Source organism: Grammomys surdaster, unplaced genomic scaffold (assembly GCF_004785775.1).
Source record: "Grammomys surdaster isolate TR1022 unplaced genomic scaffold, NIH_TR_1.0 126086, whole genome shotgun sequence".
In the NCBI taxonomy this organism is placed as follows: domain Eukaryota; kingdom Metazoa; phylum Chordata; class Mammalia; order Rodentia; family Muridae; genus Grammomys; species Grammomys surdaster.
In genome coordinates this window covers 1,819,845-1,847,712 of record NW_021620894.1, presented here as the reverse complement: position 1 = coordinate 1,847,712, position 27,868 = coordinate 1,819,845, and the positions used below count along the sequence as shown (strand labels likewise).

General features: G+C 37.1%; 3 protein-coding genes and 1 non-coding gene across 4 annotated transcripts in view; all 4 read right to left on the bottom strand.

Annotated features, from left to right (window-relative positions):
* Positions 1 to 321, bottom strand: part of LOC114611184 (olfactory receptor 8B3-like) — a 996-nt gene extending 675 nt beyond the window's left edge. The window contains exon 1 of the mRNA XM_028755832.1: positions 1 to 321. This exon is cut by the window's left edge and continues 675 nt beyond it. Within this exon, the coding sequence (XP_028611665.1) occupies positions 1 to 312 (312 nt within the window). The 5' untranslated portion in view covers positions 313 to 321.
* A 4,182-nt stretch (positions 322 to 4,503) lies between these two features.
* LOC114611120 (olfactory receptor 145-like) lies at positions 4,504 to 5,436 on the bottom strand. The gene has a single exon (XM_028755768.1). The coding sequence runs from the start codon at positions 5,434 to 5,436 to the stop codon at positions 4,504 to 4,506; it is 933 nt and encodes a 310-aa protein (XP_028611601.1).
* A 10,531-nt stretch (positions 5,437 to 15,967) lies between these two features.
* On the bottom strand, positions 15,968 to 16,094 carry LOC114611274. Its single transcript, XR_003709811.1, has one exon. It is a non-coding gene; the product is annotated as a small nucleolar RNA SNORA17 (small nucleolar RNA).
* A 7,572-nt stretch (positions 16,095 to 23,666) lies between these two features.
* On the bottom strand, positions 23,667 to 27,550 carry LOC114611121 (olfactory receptor 145-like). The gene is made up of 2 exons (XM_028755769.1): positions 27,534 to 27,550; positions 23,667 to 24,600 (listed from the first exon to the last, which is right to left on the bottom strand). Exons 1-2 carry the CDS (start codon positions 27,548 to 27,550, stop codon positions 23,667 to 23,669), a joined length of 951 nt encoding a protein of 316 aa, XP_028611602.1.
* Between the last annotated feature and the right edge of the window lie 318 nt (positions 27,551 to 27,868).

Genomic DNA, 27,868 nt, shown 5'->3' with positions numbered 1-27,868 from the left:
AAAACAAAAGAAATAGAGCTGGGTCATACATCCCCTGTAGGAGATAATGTTCTTCCTTACTAAAAAGTTCATCAGCATTTTGGGAGTAATTACAGATGAATAACAGAGGTCAATGCAGGACAAGTTTAAAAGGAAAAAGTACATGGGGGTGTGAAGATGAGAATTCAGTGCAATTAAAGTGATCAAAGCCAAATTCCCAAGTGCTGTTGTTGTGTATATTAGCAGAAAGAGTAGGAACAAGGGTAACTGGAGATCAGGGTCATTTGTTAACCCCAGTAGAATGAATTCAGTCACCAAAGAACCATTTTCCATTCTTCTTTAAGATAATCTGTGAATATAGAAAAGAATTATGATATCATAAGACCACAGAAAATCTATCACAGCTTCTCTCAGACCTGTGAAGGATAGCAGTGCCTATGAGTATATCTGAGTTCACAAAAATTACCATTCATGCTATCACAATGTAGAAATACTTCCTCAGACTAGTGCATTGAAGGTTAGAGTAAAGTCATTCATTAACAATTTAAATGCCACAACCATGCTGTCACTTATTAACAGGACCACTCAGCTATCAAATAGAAGAAGGCAGGACATGCAGATAATTCCATCCCTCATCTCAACATTTTGTCATTGCTTCAGCCCTGGGCTGACACTTGGAAAACCTATGGCAACCTGCAAGTAACCTCATCCAGATACTCCTGTGGTGACATCAGGACCAAAATCATTGCTTCAAATCTGAATAGAATTTAGATTTAGACAGATTCCCTGATTGATTAAAAACACATGATTGCTATATAAAAACCTATTCATCTATTAAGATTTGAGAGGTGGCCCTCAACATGGAACTTACTGACTGTGACATTGTATCACTTGGATCTCCTTAAACTCTCAAAAAACCATGCTGTCTTTTTCAGGATTTTCTTCTGTGAATTTCACTTGATTCTTGCAATTGCATAACATGAGAAAGGACACTTGAGAGATCTTTGAAGTTCAATGTGAAGCCACCTCACAAGCATAATACCCAAGACACTAAATGAAAACACTGTATTATCTTTCTAATGTGTGCAATTTAAACAGTTACTTTCCTGAAGAGTAAGTAACTTATTAATGGCTTGGATCCATGATGTTGGAAATGAAATTCTGAAAGCTAAATAACAAAATGATTCAAGTGAGAAACACAATTAAGCCTGGAAACTACTGTGCAACACATTGAAATAATCAAAAACGGTATATATTTCTGTTTTCAATAAAAAGGACACAAAGTTTTAATTATCATACCTCTACCTGTATGTACATTCAAAACTGGAAAAGCAAGCCTATATTGAGAAAAGACATATGTGACTCATCTCCATTCTGGATAATTTCACAAGTAAGAAGTGGTTCAAAACAAATTGTATAATATTTACTGCCTGAAGGTGTCCTTTGTAGGTGTTAACAGAGGCACTAATCCTTAAAGAGATGGGAACAAAAACTCAGTTCATCTTCACTTCATCAGCCTCTACCAACCTTGGGAAGTCTGATACAAGAGCAGTTCATTGTCAGTATATTTAATCCATAATACCATTTGGGGGTACGGTTCAAGGCAACTATCATCCCATTCCACTTTTAGAGTCAACAATCTTTCCAAATCCAGGTGTACAGTAAAGCTCAAGGCATGGCTAGTTACAAACTATTTTACAAAGGACACTTGAACATGAGGGTAGGTCCTATAGCTTAAAGAGCCTAGAATCCAGTGTGATCTCTGACTGAGATAGGACAGAGTTCAAAAGGCTATAAACTATATGCCCCGTGCATATAGGCATGGCCAACATTTTTGGTTCTATTACCTGCAAGACAGAGAAGAAAAGTCTGGGATAAAAAATCTGGCAGATTTTGGTGAGGACTGCCTCTGTAGCAAAAGGTAGGTGATATCTGCCTTTACAGAGAGCGAAACAGTTCACTATAGTATTAATAATATCCAATCCCTCCCCCATTATGAGAAAACAGGTATTATATCTCCTCCATTGAGTAGAGGGCCCTACGTGTTTAAAATACCTGGTTTACCTAGTGATCAAAAAGACATTTCTGCCCCCAACAACTTAACATTTCGAGATATTGGAGCAACATCTATTGATGTTAAAGGAAAATGATAACACTAGCTTAAAGAAATTTCAACCTACCTCACTATGAGAGAAATGTTTTTACTTTATTGTTTACCCCTGTTATGTTTTCAGGTTATATTATTCTCTGAGGGTTTTGAACATTTGATTCTAAGAGGAGACAATACAAAACTAATTTTTCATATACCTTGGAATCTTGCTTAATTTGTCATAATTTATGACCATACCCTTTAATCCTTGGAAGTGCTGTCTTATTTTTATCTCACTTACCAACTGAGACACGAAAAGTTTTATGTAGCTCACTAGCATGATATACTTGGCTATATCAACATGTAGAAGCTTTCTCAATCACTTCTCAGAGAACAAGATATAAAAAAGACACAAAGCAGTGGTATTTGCATTCTAGACCGCAATATGTGTCTTTTGTTCCTTAGAGAGTTGGCATTTACAAGAGGCATGATGTTGTCTTTAGGGACTGTACTTCTGTGCTTGAGCCCATATTGAACCCCAGCTCCTAATAACCTTCCTATCTTAAGGGAAACCTATTGTCTTGCTTTCTTGTCTCATTGTTTATCCATCTTTAATAGTAATTTTCTACAAATTCTATTCCCAGTATTCCTTATTACCTTACCATTTCTTTAGAATTGAATGCAACAAAATATCTAAGCTATTATCTGTCCTGAGAATTTCCCAAGTGACTTTGCAAAACTAGTTTATGATTGCTTTTTAGTCTTCAGTGCTCAAGAGGATTTTCCAGAAGGCATCAATGCCAAGCAGGAGCTTTCCCATTGAACAACATCCCTAGACATCCAAAGACACATTGCATCATTGCTATGCCATTTCAATACCTACATGAAATTTCTGTATTAGTTTCCTGTGAAGTTCTTACATACAGCAGTTTATTAATGAGCTCAGCAATATCAATAAAGATTGTAGAAAAACTATGGAGCCCAGAGAGTTACTGATACAAACTACTTAACTAATCTGTGAATTTCTTTAAAATACATGTTAGAAAAAATCATGTCATCAATTGTAGTATTGTGGTGATAAACTAGAAAATAATCATAAAACCAGTTATATTAAATCCCTACCTAATGGGAAATAGTGAAACATAAGCTATTAATATAAATCCAGTAGCTTGATGAAGGAGTCATTTCTTGAGTTATCATTAGTTTAAAATAGCTTGTGCCAAGTGTATTTTAAACCTCAAGGTAAGAAATAATCTATTCCTCTACCAGAGATTGCTAAACATGGGGGTATTTTTGAAATCAGGTATATTACAACCAGCCACTGGAATATGCATGGATATCAGTCAGTAGATGGATAAATGAGACAGAAGTGATATTTATGACCACATTCGAGCTTATTAACCTTTAATAAAGAACACTGTGTAGTCAATTTGTGTCACAGAAAAGAAAAAGTACTTGAACTGTTGCTGGATTTAGGCATGGTCGAATATTCTGGAATCTTCTTACTTGTGAGGTTAAAATGAGAGGATCAGGAGTTCACGTTATTTTTGGATAATTAATTTGAGGCCGATCTTGGCTACATAATATTATATCTCAAATTTTTTAAAAGAAAAAAAGACAACAATAAAAACATGTGACAAACTAATGAAAAAAAAAAAAACCCAAGCCACATCTCATAGTAATGCATAAATCAAGAAGAAATGTGTCAAAGGTCTTAGTGAAACACTTGAAAGCTTGAAAATAAAGGGCAAACATGAACTAGCTGTTAGACTACATTTATCAAAAATAAGGAGTCCTATAAAACTTTCATGAGGAGTGGAGAAGAACCACAGCCACAAAGGTCCTGTTAAACACACACACACACACAAACACAGACACACACACACACAAACATAATTCATATTCCTTATATCCGGGTATATCATTATAAAATAAATGTAAAACATCTAGCATAAGATGGTCAAATGCACATTATTTACACCTGCAATATAGATTATATTGAATAGCCAGTTAATAAAAACATCTGAATCATAAAGGTCTGAGGTTTCCAAAAGATACATTGATGTGTAAGAAAGAATAAAAGACAAATTGGTTCACACTTCATTACATTGACAAATGAGAGCCAAGTTGCCACAAGATACCAGAACAACGCTGTGTTAGTTACTTTGTAAAGTTCTTAGCAGATCATTGGCTATTTTTAGGATACATCCTGTACTAATATTTAGTTAATGGATATAGTAGTAAAAAAGATTTTGCCAATAGTATATAACTAAGGAATAATTACACCAAAATCAAATGGAAGAAAAGATATACCAATATCGTATAAATGATCAGATTTTTAAAAATAGTTTAAAAAAATCTAGTCCACAGAATTGGATTAAATCCATGGAAATCCTCATTAGCATAACTATAGTGATAAATACATTAATTTCATATCAAAATCTCCTCTTGCTAAATGTTTTTTTCAGGGCAAGTTTAACATCTTTGTTTCTCAAACTATAGATTAACGGGTTCATCATAGGCACCAATATAGTGTAAAAAATAGAAGACCTTTTCCCCTGATCCATAGACTCAGGTGAAGAGGGTTGAAGATACATAAATGCACCTGAACCAAAGAATAAAGAAACAGCAATTATGTGGGAGCTGCAGGTGCTGAAGGCTTTGGATCTGCCCTCAGTGGATCTCATTTGAAAGATGTTAGAGAGAATGAAGCCATAAGAAGTAAAAATGATGACACTGGGCACAATGATATCAATTCCACCTACAATAATAATCTCAATCTCATTGGCATAGGTGTTGGTACAGGAGAGCTGCAACAGAGGGAGTAGATCACAGAAATAGTGATTGATGATGTTCTTGTTACAGAAGGTCAGTCTCAGCATCCATCCAGTGTGGATCATGGCACCAGAAAATCCCATTATATATGAACCTAACATAAGATAGCAACAGACCTTGGGAGACATAGCAATGTTATACAAGAGTGGATTGCAGATGGCCACGTAACGATCATAGGCCATTGAAGACAGAACACAACATTCGCTAACAGCAAAAAAACAAAAGAAATAGAGCTGGGTCATACATCCCACATAGGAGATAAAGTTCTTCCTTACTAAGAAGTTCATCAGCATTTTAGGTGTAATCACAGATGAATAACAGAGATCTATGAGGGACAAGTTTAAAAGGAAAAAGTACATGGGGGTGTGAAGGTGAGAGTTCAGTGCAATTAAAGTGATCAAAGACAAATTCCCGAGTGCTGTTGTTGTGTATATTAGCAGAAAGAGTAGGAACAGGGGTAACTGGAGATCAGGATCATTTGTCAATCCCTGCAGAATGAATTCTGTCACTAAAGAACCATTCTCCAAACCCATTCTTCTTTTAGGTAGTCTGTGAATAGACAATAGAAAAATAACTGTGACAAATTAAGAGCACATGAAATTACTACCATAGCTTCTCTCACATTGGGGAAGTAGATTCTGCATTACAGTTAACCAATTGAATTCACAGAATTTGTCATTTATGCTGTCAGGACACAGAGGGATATTTTCCCATATTAGTGGATTAAAGGCTAAATAGTGTAAAGTAATTCACCAACAATCTAAAAAGCTATGACCAGTGCTTTCACTTGCCAGCATGAGTGCTCAGATATCAATTAGAAGAACACAGGACCAGTAGAGAATTTCCAGCCCTCATCTCCTTTTGTCATTGCTTCAGCCCTGTCCTGATACGGGGAGAACATGTCCCAACCTAGAGCTAACATCATCTAGATACAATTGTTGTGGCATCAGGACCAACAATTTGTTTCAAATCGAAATAAAATTTAGATTTATCCAGATTCCCTGGGTGATTAGAATCCTGTGCCTGCTACAGGAAAGTGTTTTAATCTATAAAAATCTGAGAGGTGACTGTCAGCATGACAGTTTATTGACTGTGACATTGTATCACTGTGTTTCCTGAAACTTTTAATACCTCATCCAATATTTTCCAGAGCATACTTCTGTGAATTTCATTTGATTTTTAAAATTGCATAATATCAAATGAAAACATATTCCTGAGATCCTAGGACTTCACTTCAAAGTCAAACAGCCACAAGCATTAAAAAAAAAAAAAAAAAGCTGCAGACCCTGAAGGGAAATACTGTATCATATCTTCAATCTATGCATGATAAACAGTTACATTTATAAACTGAATGTAGTGTGTTGGTTGCTTGGGCTCTTAAGTTTGACAATCAAGAGCTACCAGATAAATTTGCAAAATTGTTCAAAAGATAAACATTCTTTAGCCTGGAGAGCTTCACCAAGTTAAAGTAGTTAAGAAAGGTGTGTGTCTTGATTAAACAATAAAAAATATTATCTTATCACAACCTGGGTGTGCATTTCTAATGAAGAAGAAGACATGTGAATAAACACCTTGTTGGGGAATTTTACATCTGATCAAAAGCTTAACTCATATTTGCCATTTTATATCATAGCTAAAGATTATAAAGAAAAATGTGGACACCGGCACAAACGACTTACCACATACCAAATCATGAGAGAATCCTCATCATTCCTTTAGCCTTGCTGTGTTTTATCAGTTTCTGAGAGTTTGAGCATTTGATTCTAAGAAGACATAAGACAAAATTAATTTTCCTATACCCTGGGATCTTAATTTGTCACGATTCATCATTATATCCTTTAATCCTTTAAAGTGCTGTCTTCTTTTTGTCTCACTTACCGCCAGATGAGACACCAAAAGTTTTGTTTAGCTCTCTAGCATGATATATTTGGCTATGTCAAGGTAGAAGCTTTCTTAATTTCTTCTCAAAGAACAAGATATAAAAAAGACATGACGTGACAGTGTTTGGGTGCTAGACCATGATGTGTTTTTTATTCCTTAGAGTGTTGATGTTTCAGAGAGGCATGCTGTTCTCTTTAGGGACTGAACTTCTGTGCTTGAGACAATATTGTACCCCATCTCCTAATAGCCTTCATATCTTAAGGGATATCTATTGTGTTGCTTTCTTTTCTCATTGTTTCTTCACCCTTAATGATAATTTTCTACAGATTTTATTCCCAGTATTCCTTATTACCTTACAATTTCTTTAGGATGGAATGCAGCAAAATATCTAAGCCATTCTCTGTCCTTAGAGTACTGGAAATTGCCTTCTAAAAGTAGTTTATTGTTGCTGTGTTTTGTCTTCAGTGCTCAAAATCAATTTCAGAAGTCATCAATGACAAAAGTGAGCTCTCCCATTGAGAAACATCCCTAGACTACTCAGGTACATTTAAAGCATTACATCATTGCTACATCACTCCAATACTTACTTGAATCTTTTGATTTAGTTTCCAGTTATTAAACTTTATTAAAGAGTTCAACTCATTAATTTATAAAGTTTGTAAAAAAAAAAAAAAAGTGCCTTTCGGCCCCTGCCTGGTCCCTTGGGCTGGAGCAGACACAGAGTCGGTCTGCTCCTGTCCTGTGGAGAAACGGAATCCTGAGTCATCCAGGAGCCACTGCACTCAGAGCAGCTGGTAAGAACTCCATCTCACTCCCTAAGCCCCAGAGATACATCTGGGAGCCAGGGACAGTCAGGGCACAGCAGCTACCCAAACCCCACCCCTCCGGAATTCCATTTCCCTTTGGCCCCTGCCTGGTCCCTTGGGCTGGAGCAGACACAGAGTTGGTCTGCTCCTGTCCTGTGGAGAAACTGAATCCTGAGTCATCTAGGAGCCACTGCACTCAGAGCAGCTGAAACTGAATCCTGAGTCATCGAGGACCCACTGCACTCAGAGCAGCCTAGGAGCCACTGCACTCAGAGCAGAAGGATTTCCAGATCCAAGAGGTGGCCTGAGTCCCAGGAGTTCTTCCACCCAGGAGATTAGGGGCATAAGTCCACAGAGACCTCTGGACTCCGAGGAGCTCTGCAATAAGCAAGATAACTGGAAATACAGATTCCAATCTTACACAGTGAGGGCAGGTACCACTAGAGTTACCCAGATGGTGAAAGGCAAGCGCAAGAACATAAGCAACAGAAACCAAAGTTTCTTGGCATCATCAGTGCCCAGTTCTCCCAGTATAGCAAGCCCTGAACACCCCATCACACCTGAAAAGCAGGATTCAGAATTAAAATCACTTCTCATGATGATGATAGAGGATTATAAGAAGGAATTAAGTAACTCCCTTAAAGAAATACAGGAGAGTACAAGTAAACAGACAGAAGCCCTTAAAGAGGAATCACAGAAATCCCTTAAAGAAATACAAGAAAACACAAAGAAGGAATTAAACAAAAACATTCAGGATCTGAAACTGGAAATAGAAACAATAAAGAAAGTTCAAAAGGAGACAACCATGGAGATAGAAAACCTAAGAAAGAGATCAGGAGTCACAGACGCAAGCATCAACAACCGAATACAAGAGATAGAAGAGAGAATCTCAAATGCAGAAGATACGGTGGAAAATATTGACACAGTTGTCAAAGAAAATGAAAAACGCAAAAAACTCCTAACTCAAAACATCCAGGAAATCCAGGACACAGTGAGAAGACCAAACCTAAGGATAATAGGTATAGATGAGAATGAAGATTCCCAACTTAAAGGGCCAGTAAATATCTTCAACAAAATCATTGAGGAAAACTTCCCTAACCTAAAGAACAAGATGCCAATAAACATACAAGAAGCCTACAGAACACCAAATAGACTAGACCAGAAAAGAAATACCTCCCGTCACATAATAATCAAAACATCAGATGCACAAAACAAAGAAAAAATACTAAAAGCAGTAAGGGAAAAAGGTCAAGTAACATATAAAGGCAGACCTATAAGAATTACACCAGACTTCTCACCAGAGACTATAAAAGCCAGAAGAGCCTGGACGGACATCATACAGACCCTAAGAGAACACAATTGCCAGCCCAGTTTACTATACCCAGCAAAACTCTCAATCACTATAGATGGTGAAACCAAGATATTCCATGACAAAACCAAATTTTCACAATATCTTCCCACAAACCCAGCACTTCAAAGGATAATTGATTGAAAACGCCAACACAAGGAGGGAAACTACAACCTAGAAAAAGCAAGGAAGTAATCTTCAAACAACCCCAAAAGAAGATAACTATACAAACATAACTTTACCTCTAATAACAAAAATAACAGGAAGCCACAATCATTTTTCCTTAATATCTCTTAACATCAATGGTCTCAATTCCCCAATAAAAAGACGCAGACTAGCAGACTGGATACACAAACAAGACCCAGAATTTTGCTGCATACAAGAAACACACCTCAGTGACAAAGACAGACACTACCTCAGAATAAAAGGGTGGAAAACAATTTTCCAAGCCAATGGTCCCAAGAAACAAGCTGGAGTAGCCATTCTAATATCAAATAAAATCGACTTTCATCCAAAATTAATCAAAAAAGATAAGGAAGGACACTTCATACTCATCAAAGGAAAAATCTACCAAGGTGAACTCTCAATTCTGAACATCTATGTCCCAAATGCAAGGGCACCTACATACATAAAAGAAACTTTACTAAAGCTCAAAACACACATTGCACCTCACACAATAATAGTGGGGGATTTCAACACCCAAGTCTCAGCAATGGACAGATCATGGAAACAGAAACTAAACCGAGACACTTTGACATTAACAGAAGTTATGAACCAAATGGACTTAACAGACATCTATAGAACATTTCATCCTAAAACAAAAGAATATACCTTTTTCTCAGCACCTCATGGTACCTTCTCCAAAATAGACCATATAATTGGTCACAAAACAAGCCTCTACAGATACAAAAAGATCGAAATAATCCCTTGCATCTTATCAGATCACCACGGAATAAGACTGGTCTTTAATAATGACAAAACCAATGGAAAACCCATGTGCACATGGAAACTGAACAACTCTCTACTCAATGATGACTTGCTCAAGGAAGAAATAAAGAAATTAAAGACTTTTTAGAATTCAATGAAAATGAGGACACATCATACCAAAACTTGTGGGACTCCATGAAGGCAGTGCTAAGAGGAAAACTCATAGCTCTAAGTGCCTACAAAAAGAAACTGGAAAGAGCACACACTAACAAGTTGACTGCACAACTAAAAGCTCTAGAACAAAAAGAAGCAAATACACCCAGGAGGAGTAGAAGGCAGGAAATAATCAAACTCAGGGCTGAAATCAACCAAATAGAAACAGAAAGAACAATACAAAATATCAATAAAACCAGGAGTTGGTTCTTTGAGAAAATCAACAAGATAGATAAACCCTTAGCCAGATTAACCAGAGGGCACAGAGACAGTATCCAAATTAATAAAATCAGAACTGAAAAGGGAGACATAACAACAGAAATGGAAGAAATTAAAAAAAGCATCAGATCCTACTACAAAGGCCTATACTCACCAAAACTGGAAAACCTGGATGAAATGGACAATTTCCTAGACAGATACCAGGTACCGAAGTTAAACCAGGAGCAGATAAACCATCTAAATAGTCCCATAACCCCTCAGGAAATAACAGCAGTCATTAAAAGTCTCCCCACTAAAAAAAGCCCAGGACCAGATGGTTTTAGTGCTGAATTCTATCAGACCTTCAAGGAAGACCTAATACCAATTCTCTTCAAACTATTCCACAAAATAGAGACAGAAGGAACACTACCCAATTCGTTCTATGAAGCTACAATTACACTCATACCCAAACCCCACAAGGACCCGACAAAGAAAGAGAACTTCAGACCAATCTCCCTTATGAACATCGATGCAAAAATACTCAATAAAATTCTAGCAAACCGAATCCAAGACCACATCAAAACAATCATCCATCATGATCAAGTAGGTTGTATCCCAGGAATGCAGGGATGGTTCAATATTTGGAAATCCATCAATGTAATCCACTATATAAACAAACTTAAAGAAAAAAACCACATGATCATCTCACTAGATGCTGAGAAAGCATTTGACAAAATTTAACATCCCTTCATGATAAAAGTCTTGGAAAGATCAGGAATTCAAGGCCCCTACCTAAACATAGTAAAAGCAATTTACAGCAAACCAGTAGCCAACATCAAGCTAAATGGAGAGAAACTTGAAGCAATCCCACTAAGATCAGGGACTAGACAAGGCTGCCCACTCTCCCCCTACCTATTCAATATAGTACTGGAAGTCTTAGCCAGAGCAATTAGACAACAAAAAGAAGTCAAAGGGATACAAATAGGAAAGGAAGAAGTCAAAATATCGCTATTTGCAGATGATATGATAGTATACTTAAGTGACCCCCAAACTTCCACCAGAGAACTCCTAAACCTGATAAACAACTTCAGCAAAGTGGCTGGTTATAAAATCAACTCAAACAAATCAGTAGCCTTCCTCTACATGAAAGATAAACAGACTGAAAAAGAAATTAGGGAAATGACACCCTTCACAATAGTTGCCAATAATATAAAATACCTTGGTGTGAATCTAACCAAGCAAGTGAAAGACCTGTATGACAAGAACTTCAAGTCTCTGAAGAAAGAAATTGAAGAAGATCTCAGAAGATGGAAAGATCTCCCATGCTCATGGATTGGCAGGATTAATATAATAAAAATGGCCATCTTGCCAAAAGCAATCTACAGATTCAATGCAATCCCCATTAAAATCCCAACTCAATTCTTCACAGAGTTAGAAAAGGAAATTCTCAAATTCATATGGAATAACATAAAACCCAGGATATCGAAAACTATTCTCAACAATAAAAGAACTTCGGGAGGAATCACCATCCCTGACCTCAAGCTGCACTACAGAGCAATAGTGATAAAAACTACCTGGTATTGGTACAGAGACAGGCAGGAAGATCAATGGAATAGAATTGAAGACCCAGAAATGAACCCACACTCCTATGGTCACTTGATCTTTGACAAAGGAGCTAAAACTGTCCAGTGGAAAAAGGACAGCATTTTCAACAAATGGTGCTGGTTCAACTGGAAGACAACATGTAGAAGAATGAAAATTGATCCATTCTTATCCCCTTGTACAAAGCTCAAGTCTAAGTGGATAAAGGACCTCCACATAAAACCAGATACACTGAAACTAATAGAAGAGAAGGTGGGGAAAAGCCTCGAATACTTGGGCACAGGGGAAAAGTTCCTGAACAGAACTCCAATGGCATATGCCCTAAGATCGAGAATTGACAAATGGGACTTCATAAAATTGCAAAGTTTCTGTAAGGCAAAGGACACTGTCAATAGGACAAAATGACAACCAACAAATTGGGAAAAGATCTTTACCAATCCTTCATCTGATAAAGGGCTAATATCCAGTATATACAAAGAACTCAAGAAATTAGACTCCAGACAACCAAATTACCCTATTAAAAAATGGGGTATAGAGCTTAACAAAGAATTTTCAACGGAAGAAACTCGAATGGCCGAGAAGCACCTAAAGAAATCCTCGGCATCCTTAGTCGTCAGGGAAATGCAAATCAAAACAACCCTGAGATTCCATCTCACACCAGTCAGAATGGCTAAGATTAAAAACTCAGGTGATAGTAGATGCTGGCGAGGGTGTGGAGAAAGAGGAACACTCCTCCATTGTTGGTGGGACTGCAAGATGGTGCAACCACTTTGGAAATCAGTCTGGCGGTTCCTCAGAAAATTGGACATAGCATTACCCGAGGATCCAGCTATACCACTCCTAGGCATATACCCAGAAGATGCTCGAACATATAATAAGGACATATGCTCAACTATGTTCATAGCAGCCTTATTTATAATAGCCAGGAGCTGGAAAGAACCCAGATGTCCTTCAACTGAGGAATGGATTCAAAAAATGTGGTATATTTACACAGTGGAGTATTACTCAGCTATTAAAAACAATGAATTCGAGAGGTTCCTAGGTAAATGGATGGAACTAGAAATTATCATCCTGAGTGAGGTAAGCCAATCACAAAAGAACACACATGGTATTCACTCACTGATTATTGGATATTAGCCCAGAACCTTGAAATGCCCAAGATGCAACTCACAGGCCACATGAAGTCCATAAAGAAGGAAGACCAAGTGGGGGTGATTCGGTCCTTCTTAGAAGGAGCAACAAAATACTCAAGGGAGCAAATATGGAGACAAAGCGAGGGACAAAAACTGAAGGAGGGGCTGTCTGAAGACCTTTCCACCTGAGTATCCATCCCATGTGCAGTCACCAAAGGTAGATGCTGATGTGGAAATCAGGAAGTGCATGCTGATAAGAGCCTGATATGGATATCTCCTCAGAGGTCTTCAAGAGTCTGACATATTCAGAGGCAGATGCTCACAATTAGCCATTGAACTGGTCATGGGTTTCTCAATAGAGGAGTTAGAGTGAAGACTGAAGGAGCTGAAAGGATTTGCGGCACCATGAGGAGAACAATAATACCAACCAACCACAGCTCCCAGGGTCTAAACCACCAGCCTGGGATCACTTGGGGGGGGGGGGATCCAGGGCTTCAACTGAATATGTAAGAGTGGAGGGCCCTGCTGGGCATAGGTGGAAGAAGAGAACCTTGACCTCATGAAGGCTGGATGCCCCAGGGGGTGGGAATTTTGAGGGTGGGGAGGTGGGAGTGGGGGGGAATAGAGGTAACATCCACAGAGAAGAAGGAGGAGGGGTGAGGGGATTGGGGGTTCCGGGGTGGGTGGGGGATGGGGTAAGGGGACAACATAGGAAATGTAAATAAAACATCCAATAAAAAAAAAAGAAATTAAAAAAAAAAGTATGGCGCTCCGAGAGTTACTTATATAAACTATTAAACTAATTCTTGCATTTCTGTAAAGCAACAATCATAAAAGATCATGTCTTCAATTGTAGTCTTATGGTGATTAAAAAATTCATAACATGTGTTACAATAAATCCTACATATGTGGAAATCATTAAATCTAATATATGAATAAAAAATCCTATTGGCTTTTTGATGGAGCAATTTATTGAGTCATTATTAGTTTAAAATATCTTATGTCAAATGTAGTTTTGTAAACTTTGCATTGATTCGTTGTGAATTCAATAGCATACATCCCAACCCTATTCATCTCCCTCTCATCTCATACCCACCCTTGCAATCTCTCCCCAACTGAGAAAAAAAATTCTTGTTGTGGAAGCTCTAGTGTGGGTGTCCCAAAGCATACCATTTTATCCATGCTTTGGTTGCTAATGTTTATTGCAATGACCAATTGATCTAGTTTTAGACCTCTGGCTGTTGTTACTATATCTATACTTGAACTTTATTGAGACTCCTCTCAGATATTCTGTTGTTGCCGGTGTCATGGAGATCCTGCAGTTTTGCATCTGCAGGACCAGCCCCTTCATTTACTCTAGCAGTTCAACAGGTTTAGATGTTAGGGTGGACCAATTGAACGTCTGAGAGATATCTGAGCTAGTCTGCCTCCTTTTCTCATGCTTTCAATATCCTGGGACAGGTTTCCTGGAAACCCCCATGACCAGGGCCAGCTCTACCCTGATGCTCAGTCAAGGTACAGGTTCCACTCTCCCAAGTGTGGCAGCCAGTGAGGATATGACATGGCTAGTTCCCCTACTCTCATCAGGTGTGTGTATGTCCAGCCAACTCTCCCGCTTGCCATAGGTGGCAAGAGGTGAGGGGTTGAGAAAGAGGCAAGCATCTCTCCCTTTCGCACTTTACCACACAGCAGACAAGAGACAGGGATAGCTTTCCTGTACTCAAGCCCTTGGCGCCAGCTGGCCTGTAACTCCCATGTCTAGAGCCAGCTGGGCTGGGATGCCCAGGTGAGATGCAGCATGTGAGGGGCAGGGTCACCTCTCCCACCTGCTGCTCGTAGGGAGGGCAAAACGTAGGAGCGGAGATCCCTTCTTCCTTGTCCAAAACCACCACACAGCAGAAAAATGGAAGAGTTGGGTCTCATGGCTGGTACATCTTAAACCTCCACATCCATGCCAACTGTACTATACTGCCCAAACAAGCTCCAGGGCCTGTTCTTTCTAGGACTGCAGCTGGTTAGAGACAAAGACAGCTCTCCTGGTGTCGCTACTCAAACACCTATCACAGGTGGTAGGAGGCATGTAGGAGGAAGATATTTCTCCCTCATCTACATCACAGCATGGAAGATAAATGGCAGGACCAGCATTCCCATACCCATATCTTCAGTGCCGGTTCACCTGCTACTCCCATAATGTTCTGAGTCTGTTATTCCAAGTACTGCAGCTGGCTAGGGGTGGGTCCACTCTTCTGATCTTATGACCCCAGGGCCAGCTCTCTCAGGATGCCCAGGTGACACGTAGGGTCAGTTCTGCATATCTCTTACACATCAACATGTTTGAGGAAACCCAGACCATGGATGTTTGACTGGCATTGGTGATAACAGACCCCTGATGATTCAGACATGGCCTCCCAGTGGCAGCACAGGACAAGACCCCACCATGGTCCCAGGTGACATCACTGACTATGGCTACCCACATCAGGCTGTTCCTCACTAGCCACCGTTTCTCTCTCTCTTCCTTGTAACCACATCCTTCTGTTTCTCTTTCTCTGCCATTTCTCTACCACTTACTTGCTGCACTTAGTGGTTCCCAGGGTTTCTGAGTGTCTGGGGTCATCTTGGGCATGGTCTGTACCACTAAACTCTTGCAGCACTGGACTGTTTATTATCTCAGGCTATCTCCCTGTCTGGATCTCATAGCACCAGGCTGGTAGTCGTCTTGGGATCAGTCCTTACCCAGGCCCATGGGAGTGGCCCCTTATGAGGGTTGTATGTCTTGGGATCATTCCTTCTTAAGGCTTGCAGTCCGAGATGGGTGGCGTTCTTTAGTTTCCAGCTCAATCCCCTCCCTGGGAGCCTGTCAGGGCCTATGTAGTGTTGGACTGGTGGTTGTCTCAGGCTACCTTCCTGTATGGGTACCTTGGCACTGGCAGTGAGTGGCAGACTCAATGTTCTAGAGAAAGGTAGGCTACTAATCATTCAGATGCTTGCAGTCTGAACACAGAGCCTATACATAGTCTCTCCTCTCTGCCACTTACTGTGGCATGTGACACAGCAGCAACATCTGCAACAGCTCTAGGGGCAGAATATTTTTTAATCTTATTCCTTTCATGGTGATTACTAAACATAAAAGATTGTGTTTAAAATGGGTTAGACTACAGCTACTTTCTGAACCTCTGGTATTAGTTATTCAGGAACAAATATATTTTATGTATGTTTTTATACTGAAACTTCCAGTTATTCTATCACTTTCCATTCTTACTTGACTTTATCTCTTGTTGCCAAACATTTATGATCAAATATTAGTACTTGTGGTCCAATTTATGAGCATCCATGTTTTCTTGATTGTTTAATATACTGAGTCAAACTTATTAAATATTGTGTCTACACCTCTGTGCTAGACCACAAATGAAATGTTAGAAACCCTAAAGCAGAAACATTGCAAGATCAAAACACCTTTGGACTTTAGAAAAAGCCTTAGGTTCAAACAAGGTCTTGTCTTAAAAGTTATAAAAATAGAAAAATTAAGAGTAAAAATAGAAATTGAACCAAATATTTTAATTAAATCAAGACTCGTGAATTTACCCTTGTTTTTATAAAAGTATAACATAAGTCACCATGGACAATGCTAGATGATTTGTTATAATAAATAATAGATAATAAATAACGATTTCAAGTAAATTCTAATAAGATTTATTTGCAAAACCTAAGAGTATAGGTCTTTGTTTGTATATATGAGGCTTTGTGTATTTGTCTATAATTGAACAAGAATAAAAATAGTGATGGCCTATCTGAAACTTATGAGTGCTGATATAGAAACCCTGTCTAAAATCAAGGTGAATTTAACACAGCACATCATCTATTTCTAAGACAGTAAATATATATCACATTCAATTAAAAAAACATATTTTAATATGAGGTAAACCACAAAGACATGAGATATCTGTGATAACAGAGGACAAAAATCCTCTAAATGAATGTTATTGGAAAATAAGAATTAATATTCAAAGAATAAATAAAATTTGGAAAGTAATAGACAAAAAAATGACTTTGATTTAAAAAGAAACAAGCAATTGAAATAAACAACAGCACCAAACCATTAAGAGAAACCATGACAGCAGATTTGCAGCACACAGTCCTTTTCAGAATCAGAGCAGCCAAGAATTACTGTACTGAGAAATTACTTTGCCCATGAGGCAGGTGTCTAAGAGGACACACTGAAAATTCTTTTGTTTGTTTGGTTGGTTTTTTGTTTGTGTGGTTTGATTTATTTTTGCTTTTGGTTTTAGTTTGATGTTTTTTAGACAGAGTTTTAGAAAGCCCTTAATTCTAATTATTAGAACAGAGGATGTGGAACAGTTCATCATCACTGACTCCAAGTTTTCCTGATTTAAAAGGTTATTAAAAGGGAATGGAAAAGTTTATCAATTTAAAAAGTTTATTAGTAAAAGTTTTTTAATAAAAAGTTTATTTATTAAAAAGTTTTTAAAAGGGAAAAAGACAGGGGGGTCTCTCTAGGAAAAAAGATAGGGAAACAGATGCAAAATAAAAATATTGACGAAGCTCAACTAATCTGGGTGCTGCCTTTGTGTTAATGATTTGAGAAGAACTATGCCTTTCTTAATATGAGAGCATGATTGAACAAGGAGCCATTGTATGATATCTACTTTATGGTCACGTATGGCTCTGGCAGACTATAACTGAATAAACATGGTGAAGAATCTTCACATGAGATTGGTTTCAGAGATTGGTAATCCTCAGGGCAAGCTCCTAGATAAACTAGTCAATCAATGAACTCTGAGTTTAGCTGATCAAACTTACTTCAATAAATAAAACGGAGAGAGAGAGAGAGAGAGAGAGAGAGAGAGAGAGAGAGAGAGGGGAAGAAGATACTGTATATTAACTCAGACTTCCACATTACAAATTTACATGAGTACATGTGCATTTACATATGTGTGCCTATACATATACTTCACATACATACATATAATACCCATACAGTTGTAATTGGTATTGAAAGTGTAACTCATGAATGACAAGTTCTTATTATGCTAAAATAGACTTCTCAAAAAATGTTTTTTAAGCTGTATGATAATTAAAATCATTAATATAAAATATTGAAAACCAGCTCCAGAGTATTTTCTCTCCTCAGTGAATCTGCACAACCATATACAAACGCAGGTATTCATAAATATTTTTCAAATCTTTATTTTTAAAAGTGAAATTAATCTCCATTTCCACATATCTTCCTATTTAAAATACCTTACAAACATCACTGTAAAACTTTTGAATCTGAAAACTATGGTCAGTGTAGTTGCATGAAAACTTATCACTCCAAAATAATGTTTTTCTCTATATACAAATAAGGAATTTACAAATAAAGAATTTAGAAAAAACATACCATTCATGGCAACTTCTGAAACAAGAGAATAAACCTAAGTGACGATCTGGGAATCCTATAATCGGGACTTTAAAACTCTGGATCAAAAAAAAAAAAAAAAGGAAGATGAATGCTCATGCATTAGAAGAGTAAATTTCTTCTAAATGGCTACATTACCAATAAGGATATGCAGATGCAATGTAACTATCATAAAATAATAGTATTCTTCACAGAAACAGAAAAGTCTTAATTAGCTTTAAAGCATAAAGGATTCTAAGTTTCCAAAAAAAAAAAAATCTAAATAAAAAACCGTAGAGCATTGCTTGTAGTGTGAGAACACCTGTTGTCAATGCAGACTACAAATCCCCATCGCAAAAGCATCATGGAACCACTCAGGGACAGACACTTAGACCAGGGAAACAGAATAGTTGACTTAGATCTAGGCAATTGATTATTGACAATACTGTTAAGAGACATTGCAGAAAATACAGCATCTTCAACAAATGGACGAGGAAAACTGTATACTTATAGGAAAGAGTACAGCTAGAGGCCTTTTGTCTCTTTATGCAAAAATCAATTTATTTGGATCCAGATCTTAATGGAAGTTCTAAAGCTTTGAAATCATTAGAGGAATAGATAGAGAAACACATGAAGTGGTAAGACTCTGAAGCAATCATTAAGAACTTGATAATCCATAGCAAAAATATAGCAGTAAGACTGAATGAAATTAAAATTTTCTGGCTCAGCAGATAACACAATCAATAGAATGAAGAGGCAGGCTGCAGAATGGATGAAACTTTTGGGTACTGTATTTCTAACAAGGTATTAATATCTATACTGTGCAAAAATGCAGAACATTAAATGTTAAATCACAGAGTTATTCACTCAATAAATGGATAAATGAACTAAGCATTCAGTTTTCAATGATATAGTATAGGGTGTGTGTGTGCGTGTGTGTGTTTGTGTGTGTGTGTATGTGTGTGTGTTTGTGTGTGTATATGTGTGTGTGTTTGTGTGTGTATATGTGTGTGTGTTTGTGTGTGTGTGTTTGTGTGTGTGTAAAGTGTGTGTGTAAAACTTTTCAGCATCCTTACCCATCATGGACACAAAAATCAAAACTACATTGAGACATCATCTTATCTTAGCCAGAATTTCTATGGATAAGAAAACAAATAGCAACAAACACTGTGGAGAATGGGAGAAAACTGAAATGCTTACCTACCACTGTTGCATATGCAAATTAGGGCATTCATAATAGAAGCTCATAAAACATAACTATCAAATGCCCCAACTAGGAAAGTTCTAAAACATAACAATTAAGTGCCCCAGCTTCATTACTCCTGCCATGGAGATTTCACAACCTTTTTTTCATGGACTTAACTTAAAAAAGCAACACAAAGGATAATGTAAAAGAGAGGGAGAATTTATAGCACTGTCAAGTGGGGCATTCTCCAGGGCTAAGAGTGGACATTGGCTAACATGACCATTGCAGACCAGAGGATGAGAGCATACAATAGTCAAAGACATTGCTGTATTGGTTTGTAGTTTCAGCATACTATATTTCTTTAAAGACTTTGAAGGCTAATAAGGGCATTTTCCTACTCAAGTGATTGACAAGATCACTTTGATTACATTTTAAATGATAGAACAGTGATGTGCCCCTGTTCTCCATAAGATCATTTCTGGCTAGACAAAAACCTTATGACCATATGGAAAGTTTATAATGTCCTGTACTGCCACCCAGGCCATAAATATGACCCAGGTTTCAGTCAGATTGGTTATCAGAGTTATTTAAATTAGCTATTTAAATTCTTAATTGTATTAGATGCTGATCAGAAGGGAAAGCTTTGTCTATAATGACATCCAAGCATGCTAATACATAATTAGGGACATAATATTCCTTAGTATACACTCCTAAATATCAAATAAATACCCTAGAGGGCCCTTTGTAGATCCAAGTATATTATAGCATTAGTTGCAATTGTCAAGAAATGGAATATGTCCAGATGCTCATCAGTGGATGAATGAATGTGGAATATGTGGTATTGATAAACTCAATGGAGTTTATTAACCAGTACTACTGTGTTATGTGCAGGAAAATAGATAGAATTAGAAATATTCTTAGGTTAAATTAAATATATGAAACTCAAAAAGACAAGTTACATATTTTTGTGTCATGTTCAGGATCTAGATCTAACTGTATATGACATGAAACTGAAAGAAACAGGATAAGGAACAGAAGGAAAAGTAATGGGTTAGGGCAAGAGAACAGTAGAGTATAAAGTAAGAAAAAAACACTAATATCATCTTTTCCCTCATTTTCAAAATAAAATAATAAATACAGATTATCTATATTTCAATATAAAAGTTCCATGACATCAGGGCTGATGGTGTATTTGTAAGGACAATGTTGATTGGCAGGAGGCAAGTGAAATTTTATGTATTTGTGAAAATTGAATAATGTAAGCAATTATATTGTCTGTTAAATAAATAATACAAATAATAAATCAAAGTGTGGCTATGAATAAATGTAGCTATAAACTTGAAAATTCATTAGATAGATTAGTTGAATTTGAACTATTATGTATAGACACAACCATAGGTATCTTTATTTGTTAATTAAAATGTCCTTGCCTGAAAGTAAATGTTTCATTAAGTATCTCTCATAAGAGCAAATGTAGCCATAAATAATATTGTTGATAATTTGATCAAATGTTTATTATTTAATAAAAAAGTATTCTAATGTATACTTGGTACAGAAAACAGTCACAATCACATAAAGCTTATATCTGACACAAAACCATGTAGATATACTTTCATAAGGTCTAGGATTCTACTCTTTCTAATAGAGCAGACAACTAATAACAACTATACTGCAAAGGAAAAATAAAAGTAACTCAACAGTAAGGCCCTACACAAAAATACACTAAGAAACAATTCTACTATAAGCTGTTATACAATTTATAGTAGTGCTGTATATCATATGTATATTCCAATTTACTGCTCTAAGATATTCAATAATAATCATGAAAACAGCAGTACACAGTCTGACTGTTACAAAGTCTATAGTGAGGTTGCCTGAATGTTGTCAGGGCCTTCCTGCAGCAGCATTTCATGTCAGAACAAGACAGAGAGGCTGGAGCAAGAGTCAGTATGCAAGGAGGAGAAGGAGCAGTAGAGAGACAAATATATTATTTTATGAAGAATCCGATTCCATAGAAATGATTCTATTTCTTCAATAGCTTCACCAATGCAGTTTGGAAAACAGCTGCCAGCATTGACCATCTATTAAAAGTGCTACACAGTACTTTACACTGGCAATTACGTTTCAAATCGACTTTGAGGGGAGAGATTTAAACAACGGTAAGCCAATGCTATTTACTCTTACTGTCAAAGAACATTTTAAAATTAAAACATTTAAACGCTGTTAATATTCAACAGCACCCAAAACCAAAACATTAGGGATACCTCAAAAAGATACGTGCATCATAGTTTTTGTCGTCTATTCAAAATTGATTTATTATGTCACCTTTAAAGTTTATTTGCGTGTGTGTGTGTGTGTGTGTGTGTGTGTGTGTGTGCATGTGCGTGTGGTGAGTTCAATAACCAGCTTTCTTCATTTGACACCGTACACCTCTTTTTTTTTTTGACACTGTACACCTCTTGTTTCAGATACTATCTCACTTTGACCAAGAACTTGATGATTAAACTAAGCTTGCAGGCCAGGGAGTTTAAGGACCCACCTATCTCTGACTTTCCAGTATTGTCATTAGAAATGCCCCTCTTCCATCACACTTTGTTCTTTTTTGGGGGTGATCAGGAGGGTAATCTGGTTCTCAAGATTGCATGTAACCCCTTTATTTACTGTGTTATCTTCTCAACCTTACCTTTAATTTAATGTAATTGATCAATAGGACATTTATACCACATTACTTCCAAAGAATAAAGAATATGATCTTTTGAAACTTTGAATATAGAGAAATATTTAGAAAAGCAAAGATGAAGAAAATTATTGATATCTTAAAATTTATTGAGAAAGTTCCATTGACCTCACATCTTAGTTTACCATGTCTGGAATTAATTTGAAGTTTTATGTTTAAAAAGCCCATTGTTATTAGAAAATGGTCTTTGCACTCCAGTGATTGTCATTTAAAAGCTTCTTTCCTATGTCATTAAAGGTCTCATTTGAAATAGGATAATATTCTTGGCTCACATTGATTTCCATTAGATAAGCCATTAAAGATGATTTTCATTGAACAGATGTGCTGCAATGAACTCCACTTCCAATGGCCTTCAGGAGTCATCAGAATCATTAGTATCACATAGATGGATAACCCCTGTTTCCAGTGTTTCCAATTGATAGTGATGCTCCTGAGCTGAGAGCTTAGTTTGCAAAGTCCGTACATTATATCTCTCAGAGGCACAGTGCATAGTGGGAATAGATAAGTGTGACCACTCTTCTTCACAGTTCTATAGCCACTAATGGAAATGCCCTTGTCGTTTATTATAGAATAGGTTTTCTAGAGAAATTCAGCTGTCACTGTAAAATACTCCACAGCCCTCAAAGATTCGCTTAAAATTCACACAGCACTCAAGATAACTTTATTTGGTTTCATTATAAAAATTGTATCATAATGCACTGGGATGGACATACTACAAACTTGACAATAACAATGGATGTTGACGATGTGAAAAAAGTGGAATACACTACTGATGGAAACTAGCAAGTAGGCGTCGTGTCTTTTACCACTCTGGTAGTCCAAAAAGAGAGTTACTGTAGCTGGGAACACTCAAATGACACATGGTCACCATGAAAAAGGTTCAGGACTAGAGATAGACTGTTTGACTCACAACTTAAAAAATGCAGATAACTGTACTGCCGAATGACATGCTGATATTTATTATTCATGTAATCTTTATTTGGACTTGTTAGAACCACTAATACTTTTGAGAATGTGGTATGATGGTAATGAAAGGAAAAAGTAAATTACTACTAATTGCTGAAATAGCTTTTTGTTCAAGTTGCTTGTTGGTGTTCTCAAAAACTGAAAGCCTTCCAATGGTAGGGATCAAAGAAAATCTACTGAAAATGAAACGAGTTACAAGTTTTCCTCTCTATTGTAAATATAAAATGAAAAGACAAAAACAAATAATTCCCAAAGAAATACACCACACACACACACACACACGCTACAATGAAAAATATAGGAAAATATATTGACCAATACAAAATAAAACTTGAGTTGTAACTAAAGGTAAAGAGGATATCAAATTCTGATTAAAACTTCCTTTTGGTTAAGGTTTTTTTCAGAGCAGTTTTAACATCTTTGTTCCTAAGGCTATAGATTAATGGATTCATCAAGGGGACCACAATGTTATAAAAGACAGAAGATATTTTTCCCTGGTCCATAGACCCAGCTGAGGAAGGTTTTAGATACATAAATGTACATGATCCAAAGAACAGTGAAAGAGCTATTATGTGGGAGCTACATGTGCTGAAGGCTTTGGACATGCCTGCCGTGGAGCTTATTTTGAGGATGCTGGAGAGGATGAAGCCATAAGAGGTAAAGATGATGAGAGTGGGCACGATGATATCTTTTCCTGCTACAATGAACAACTCTATCTCATTAACATAGGTGCTGGTGCAGGAGAGCTGGAGCAAAGGAAGAATGTCGCAGAAATAGTGATTGATGGTGTTTCTATCACAGAAAGTCAGTCTTAGGATACATCCTGTGTGGATCATGGCACCAGAAAGCCCCATCAAATATGTACCAATCATAAGATAAGAACACACCTTAGGAGACATGACAATGTTGTACAAGAGTGGATTACAAATGGCCACATAGCGATCATAGGCCATTGCTGTCAGCACGTAACACTCAGAGATTGCAAAAAAGGCGAAGAAGTAGAACTGGGTCATGCATCCCTCATAAGAAATAGTGTTCTTCTTTAGCAAGAAGCTCATCAGCATTTTAGGTGTAATGACTGAACAATAACAAAGGTCTATGGTGGACAAGTTAAGAAGGAAAAAGTACATGGGAGTGTGAAGGTGAGAATTCAGAACAATTAGAATGATCAAAGCCAAATTCCCCAATGTAGCTATCATGTACATCGCCAGAAAGAGTAGGAACAGGGGTATTTGTAAGTCAGGCTGGTTTGTTAACCCCATTAAGATGAACTCAGTGACAAAGGAAGCATTTTCCAGAGCCATTCTTCTTTAAAAGAATCTATAGAAAGAAAAATGATGAAATTAGGTAACATAAAAGAACATACCACCAAAACTTCTCCTATAAAAATGAGGTATGTATTAGAAATGTCTGAAAGTTATTACTTTAAAAAAATAAAACAACCACATTTCATGGTATCACATTGCTCAAAGTCATAGTGTTCCCCTTTAAACATGAAATATATTCTAGAGCATCAACAACAGGGTAGACAAGCTGACTAGAGTACTGTCATACCCAATACAATTATTAGAAAAACTAAGAGAGAAACGTGAAGCAGGTTGGACCAACTCAAACTGCCCTTTCTCTCTTTAGTATTATTTAGCCCATCTTCTCCCTTGGGATTGAAGAGGCTAGAGTAACATGGTTCTGAACATCTAAGCTGGACCCTTGCAAAATTGAAACATAAAAATAACTTAATTCTAGGGATAGTACATATAGAGAACTATGAGCCTACTCTGGTAGTTTAAGGGAACTAGCAGGTATTGCTAGATTAACATTTTATAAAAGGAACCCAACAGTTTATTGTGTATATTTCAAAGTGTAGCAAGCTTGGATTAGGCAGTAACTAGACAGCTGTCTGTTGCATCAATAGTGAGTTTATAGGATCACAAATGTTTTTGAGGTTTGACTGAGTTTGTCTCTTTCTATCTGTCTCTGTATCTTTATCTTCATGTCTCTGACTCTATCTTTCTCCCTGTCTCATTTTCTGTCTGTTTCTGTTTCTCTGTCTCTATCTGTATCACTGTCTCTCTGTCTGTCTCTCTCTGCCTGTTTCTGTCTGCCTCTCTCTGTCTGTCTCTCTGTCTCTGTCTGTCTCCCTCTCCCTCCCCCTCTGTCTCTCTGTCTGCCTGTCTGTCTGTCTGTCTCTGTCTTTCTGTCTCTCTGTCTCTGTCTGTCTCCCTCTCTCTCCCTCCCCCCTCTGTCTCTCTGTCTCTCTCTTTCTGTCTTTCTCTGTCTCTGTCTCTCTCTTTCTCTCTTTGTGTGTGTCTGTGTGGTTGTGTGTATGTGGTTTGTATTTGCTCAAGCTTGTACATGTATTTTCCCAGCATGTAATTCATAACAAAATAGAGGTCAGGACAAATTGAAAAGTATACAGTTTGGTATACAGTTATTGAGATCCATCTTACAAGGAGTAATCTTCACTTGGGTGCCTTTGGCAAGAAAGTAGGGGCCATGCTAACCAAGGACATCCAAATAAGGATCCTCAGTGGCTTCTGGTCAGATACTGTTGCTAGAATGCAGCTCCTTGAAGTCAGCTACTTATGTAAAGTGTATAGAATCCCCAGACTTGGAAAAAAATTCCCTACAGAGAACTAACTTCATTTTCCAGTTTCTTACTGATGGTTCCCTCTCCAGTTTAGTTACCAGTCCTCTCACAACAAAACCCATAAATTCAGAACTGATCTCTGTCTATTGATATAGCACTTGTTGGTTAGGACATCAAAAGCAACTCCTATTTTATTGACTCTATAGACATCTGCCCAATTTTCAGGATGTTTCTCTGTGGATTTTGGTCAAATTTTATGATTTTACACATTAGAAAAGAAAGAAAGATATTGGATGCTGGACTCCAGCTCAACATGAACCCTTATTGCTAACATAATAAGCTCAAAGCTTAAAATAGAAAACACTTTAAGACCTCTTTCATATGTGTGATCTAAGAGTTTTGTAACAAATTAGAGGTCATATAGGACTTAGGACACATATATAGGACATAGAATGTTGGTTACTAGAGCAAAGAGGAGGAAAAAACTCAGGATTAAAGAGTAAAGTCCAGTGTCACTGTTTAAATTTCTGAATAAGAAAAGAAAACTACAAATACATGAAGTTGGTTTTAAACATGCAAGAACTATGTGTTAAAAAAAGAAATCCATTGAATTAGGAAAGATTCCTAGATCTGGGGATCTAGTTTTCTACATATTAACAGGAATTATGCCTGATAGTCAACCTGAATTTTTAAGAGAGTATATCTTAAGGTCACCTACTCACTACCCACACATTAAAACCAAGAAAGAGCAGGCCTATGTGCAAGAAAGCCACATTTGAGTCAGCTTCATTGTTGAGCATTACATAAACACGTATTTTAGAGTTAGAGATATCTAAGTGAAAATGTCCATTAAAAAGTAAAATATAAGCATAGAGTTCAAAACTTACCCTCTTTTAGTGAGAAAATTGTTTTAGTTAATTATCGGTTTTACTTACTCTGGTATCCTGAGGAGGAGTTGGATTTCTTCGATGCAGTACAAGGTGATGCAATATAAAATTAATATCCCATACGCTTTGGAAATCTTTCTGAACTACTGATCATAATTCACAAAGCTATTCCCTAGCAATCTGAAGAATCACAGGGAAGCATACAGCTTAACTTCTTACCATTCTGGCCACTGGGTGAGACACCAGATATTTTACATAATTTAATATGGTCCTACATGTGGCTATGGTTCAGTAAGGAACTTTCTTACTCCCTTCTCTGGGCACAGACCTCAGATATAAAGAAATAATGGAGTTAGTGTATTTGCATGCTAGACTATGATGTATGTCTAGACCTTCAGGGACCAGTTCTCTATTCAGTTATGCCTACCCCTTTAGGGAATGTACTTTCCCTCTGCTTGGACCAATACTGAACTCCCATCTGCCAGTCACCTTCATTTCTTAAGGGAAATCTGCGGCTTTTTTTTCTCTTTGTTATCATATCCACAGAGTCTACTGCCATTATTGTCTACCACCTCATTAATTTTATGTTCTTTCAAGAAAGTAGCTGTTTGGAAAATATTTTTCTTATCATCATGTAATGTTTTTATAGGTCTGTATCAAACTCAAGAAGTCACCCATGCTAGGTATGTGCTCCACCACTGAGCAATATATCCAGACCCCCTAAACTGAAAATAACATTTCTTGTTCTGTGTGAAGTGGTGCACTCTTTTAATACTACCATTCAAGAGGTGGAGGCAGGCATATCTCTGTGAGTTCAAGGCTAGCTGGACTCTACACATTAACCACCAGGCCAGCCAGGGCTAAATAAAAATATATCATATCTCTTAAAACAAACAAATAAACAAACAAAATTACATTTATGGTATACCAACTCAGGTTAATATTTTAAACAATAATTGAAAAATTCTAATTGGTGCTCTGCTTTGTCATTAACAGTTTAGTAACAAGTTGAAGATTTTTTCCAGTCAACAAACTTGTTATTTAGTGGTTAAAAAACAAACAAAGATTAATCTTTCAATGAAATGCATAAATGTAATAT

Bases quoted from the DNA above. Each gene is read 5' to 3' on its own strand.
- LOC114611120 (XM_028755768.1), bottom strand. From the start codon at position 5,436: ATGGGTTTGGAGAATGGTTCTTTAGTGACAGAATTCATTCTGCAGGGA.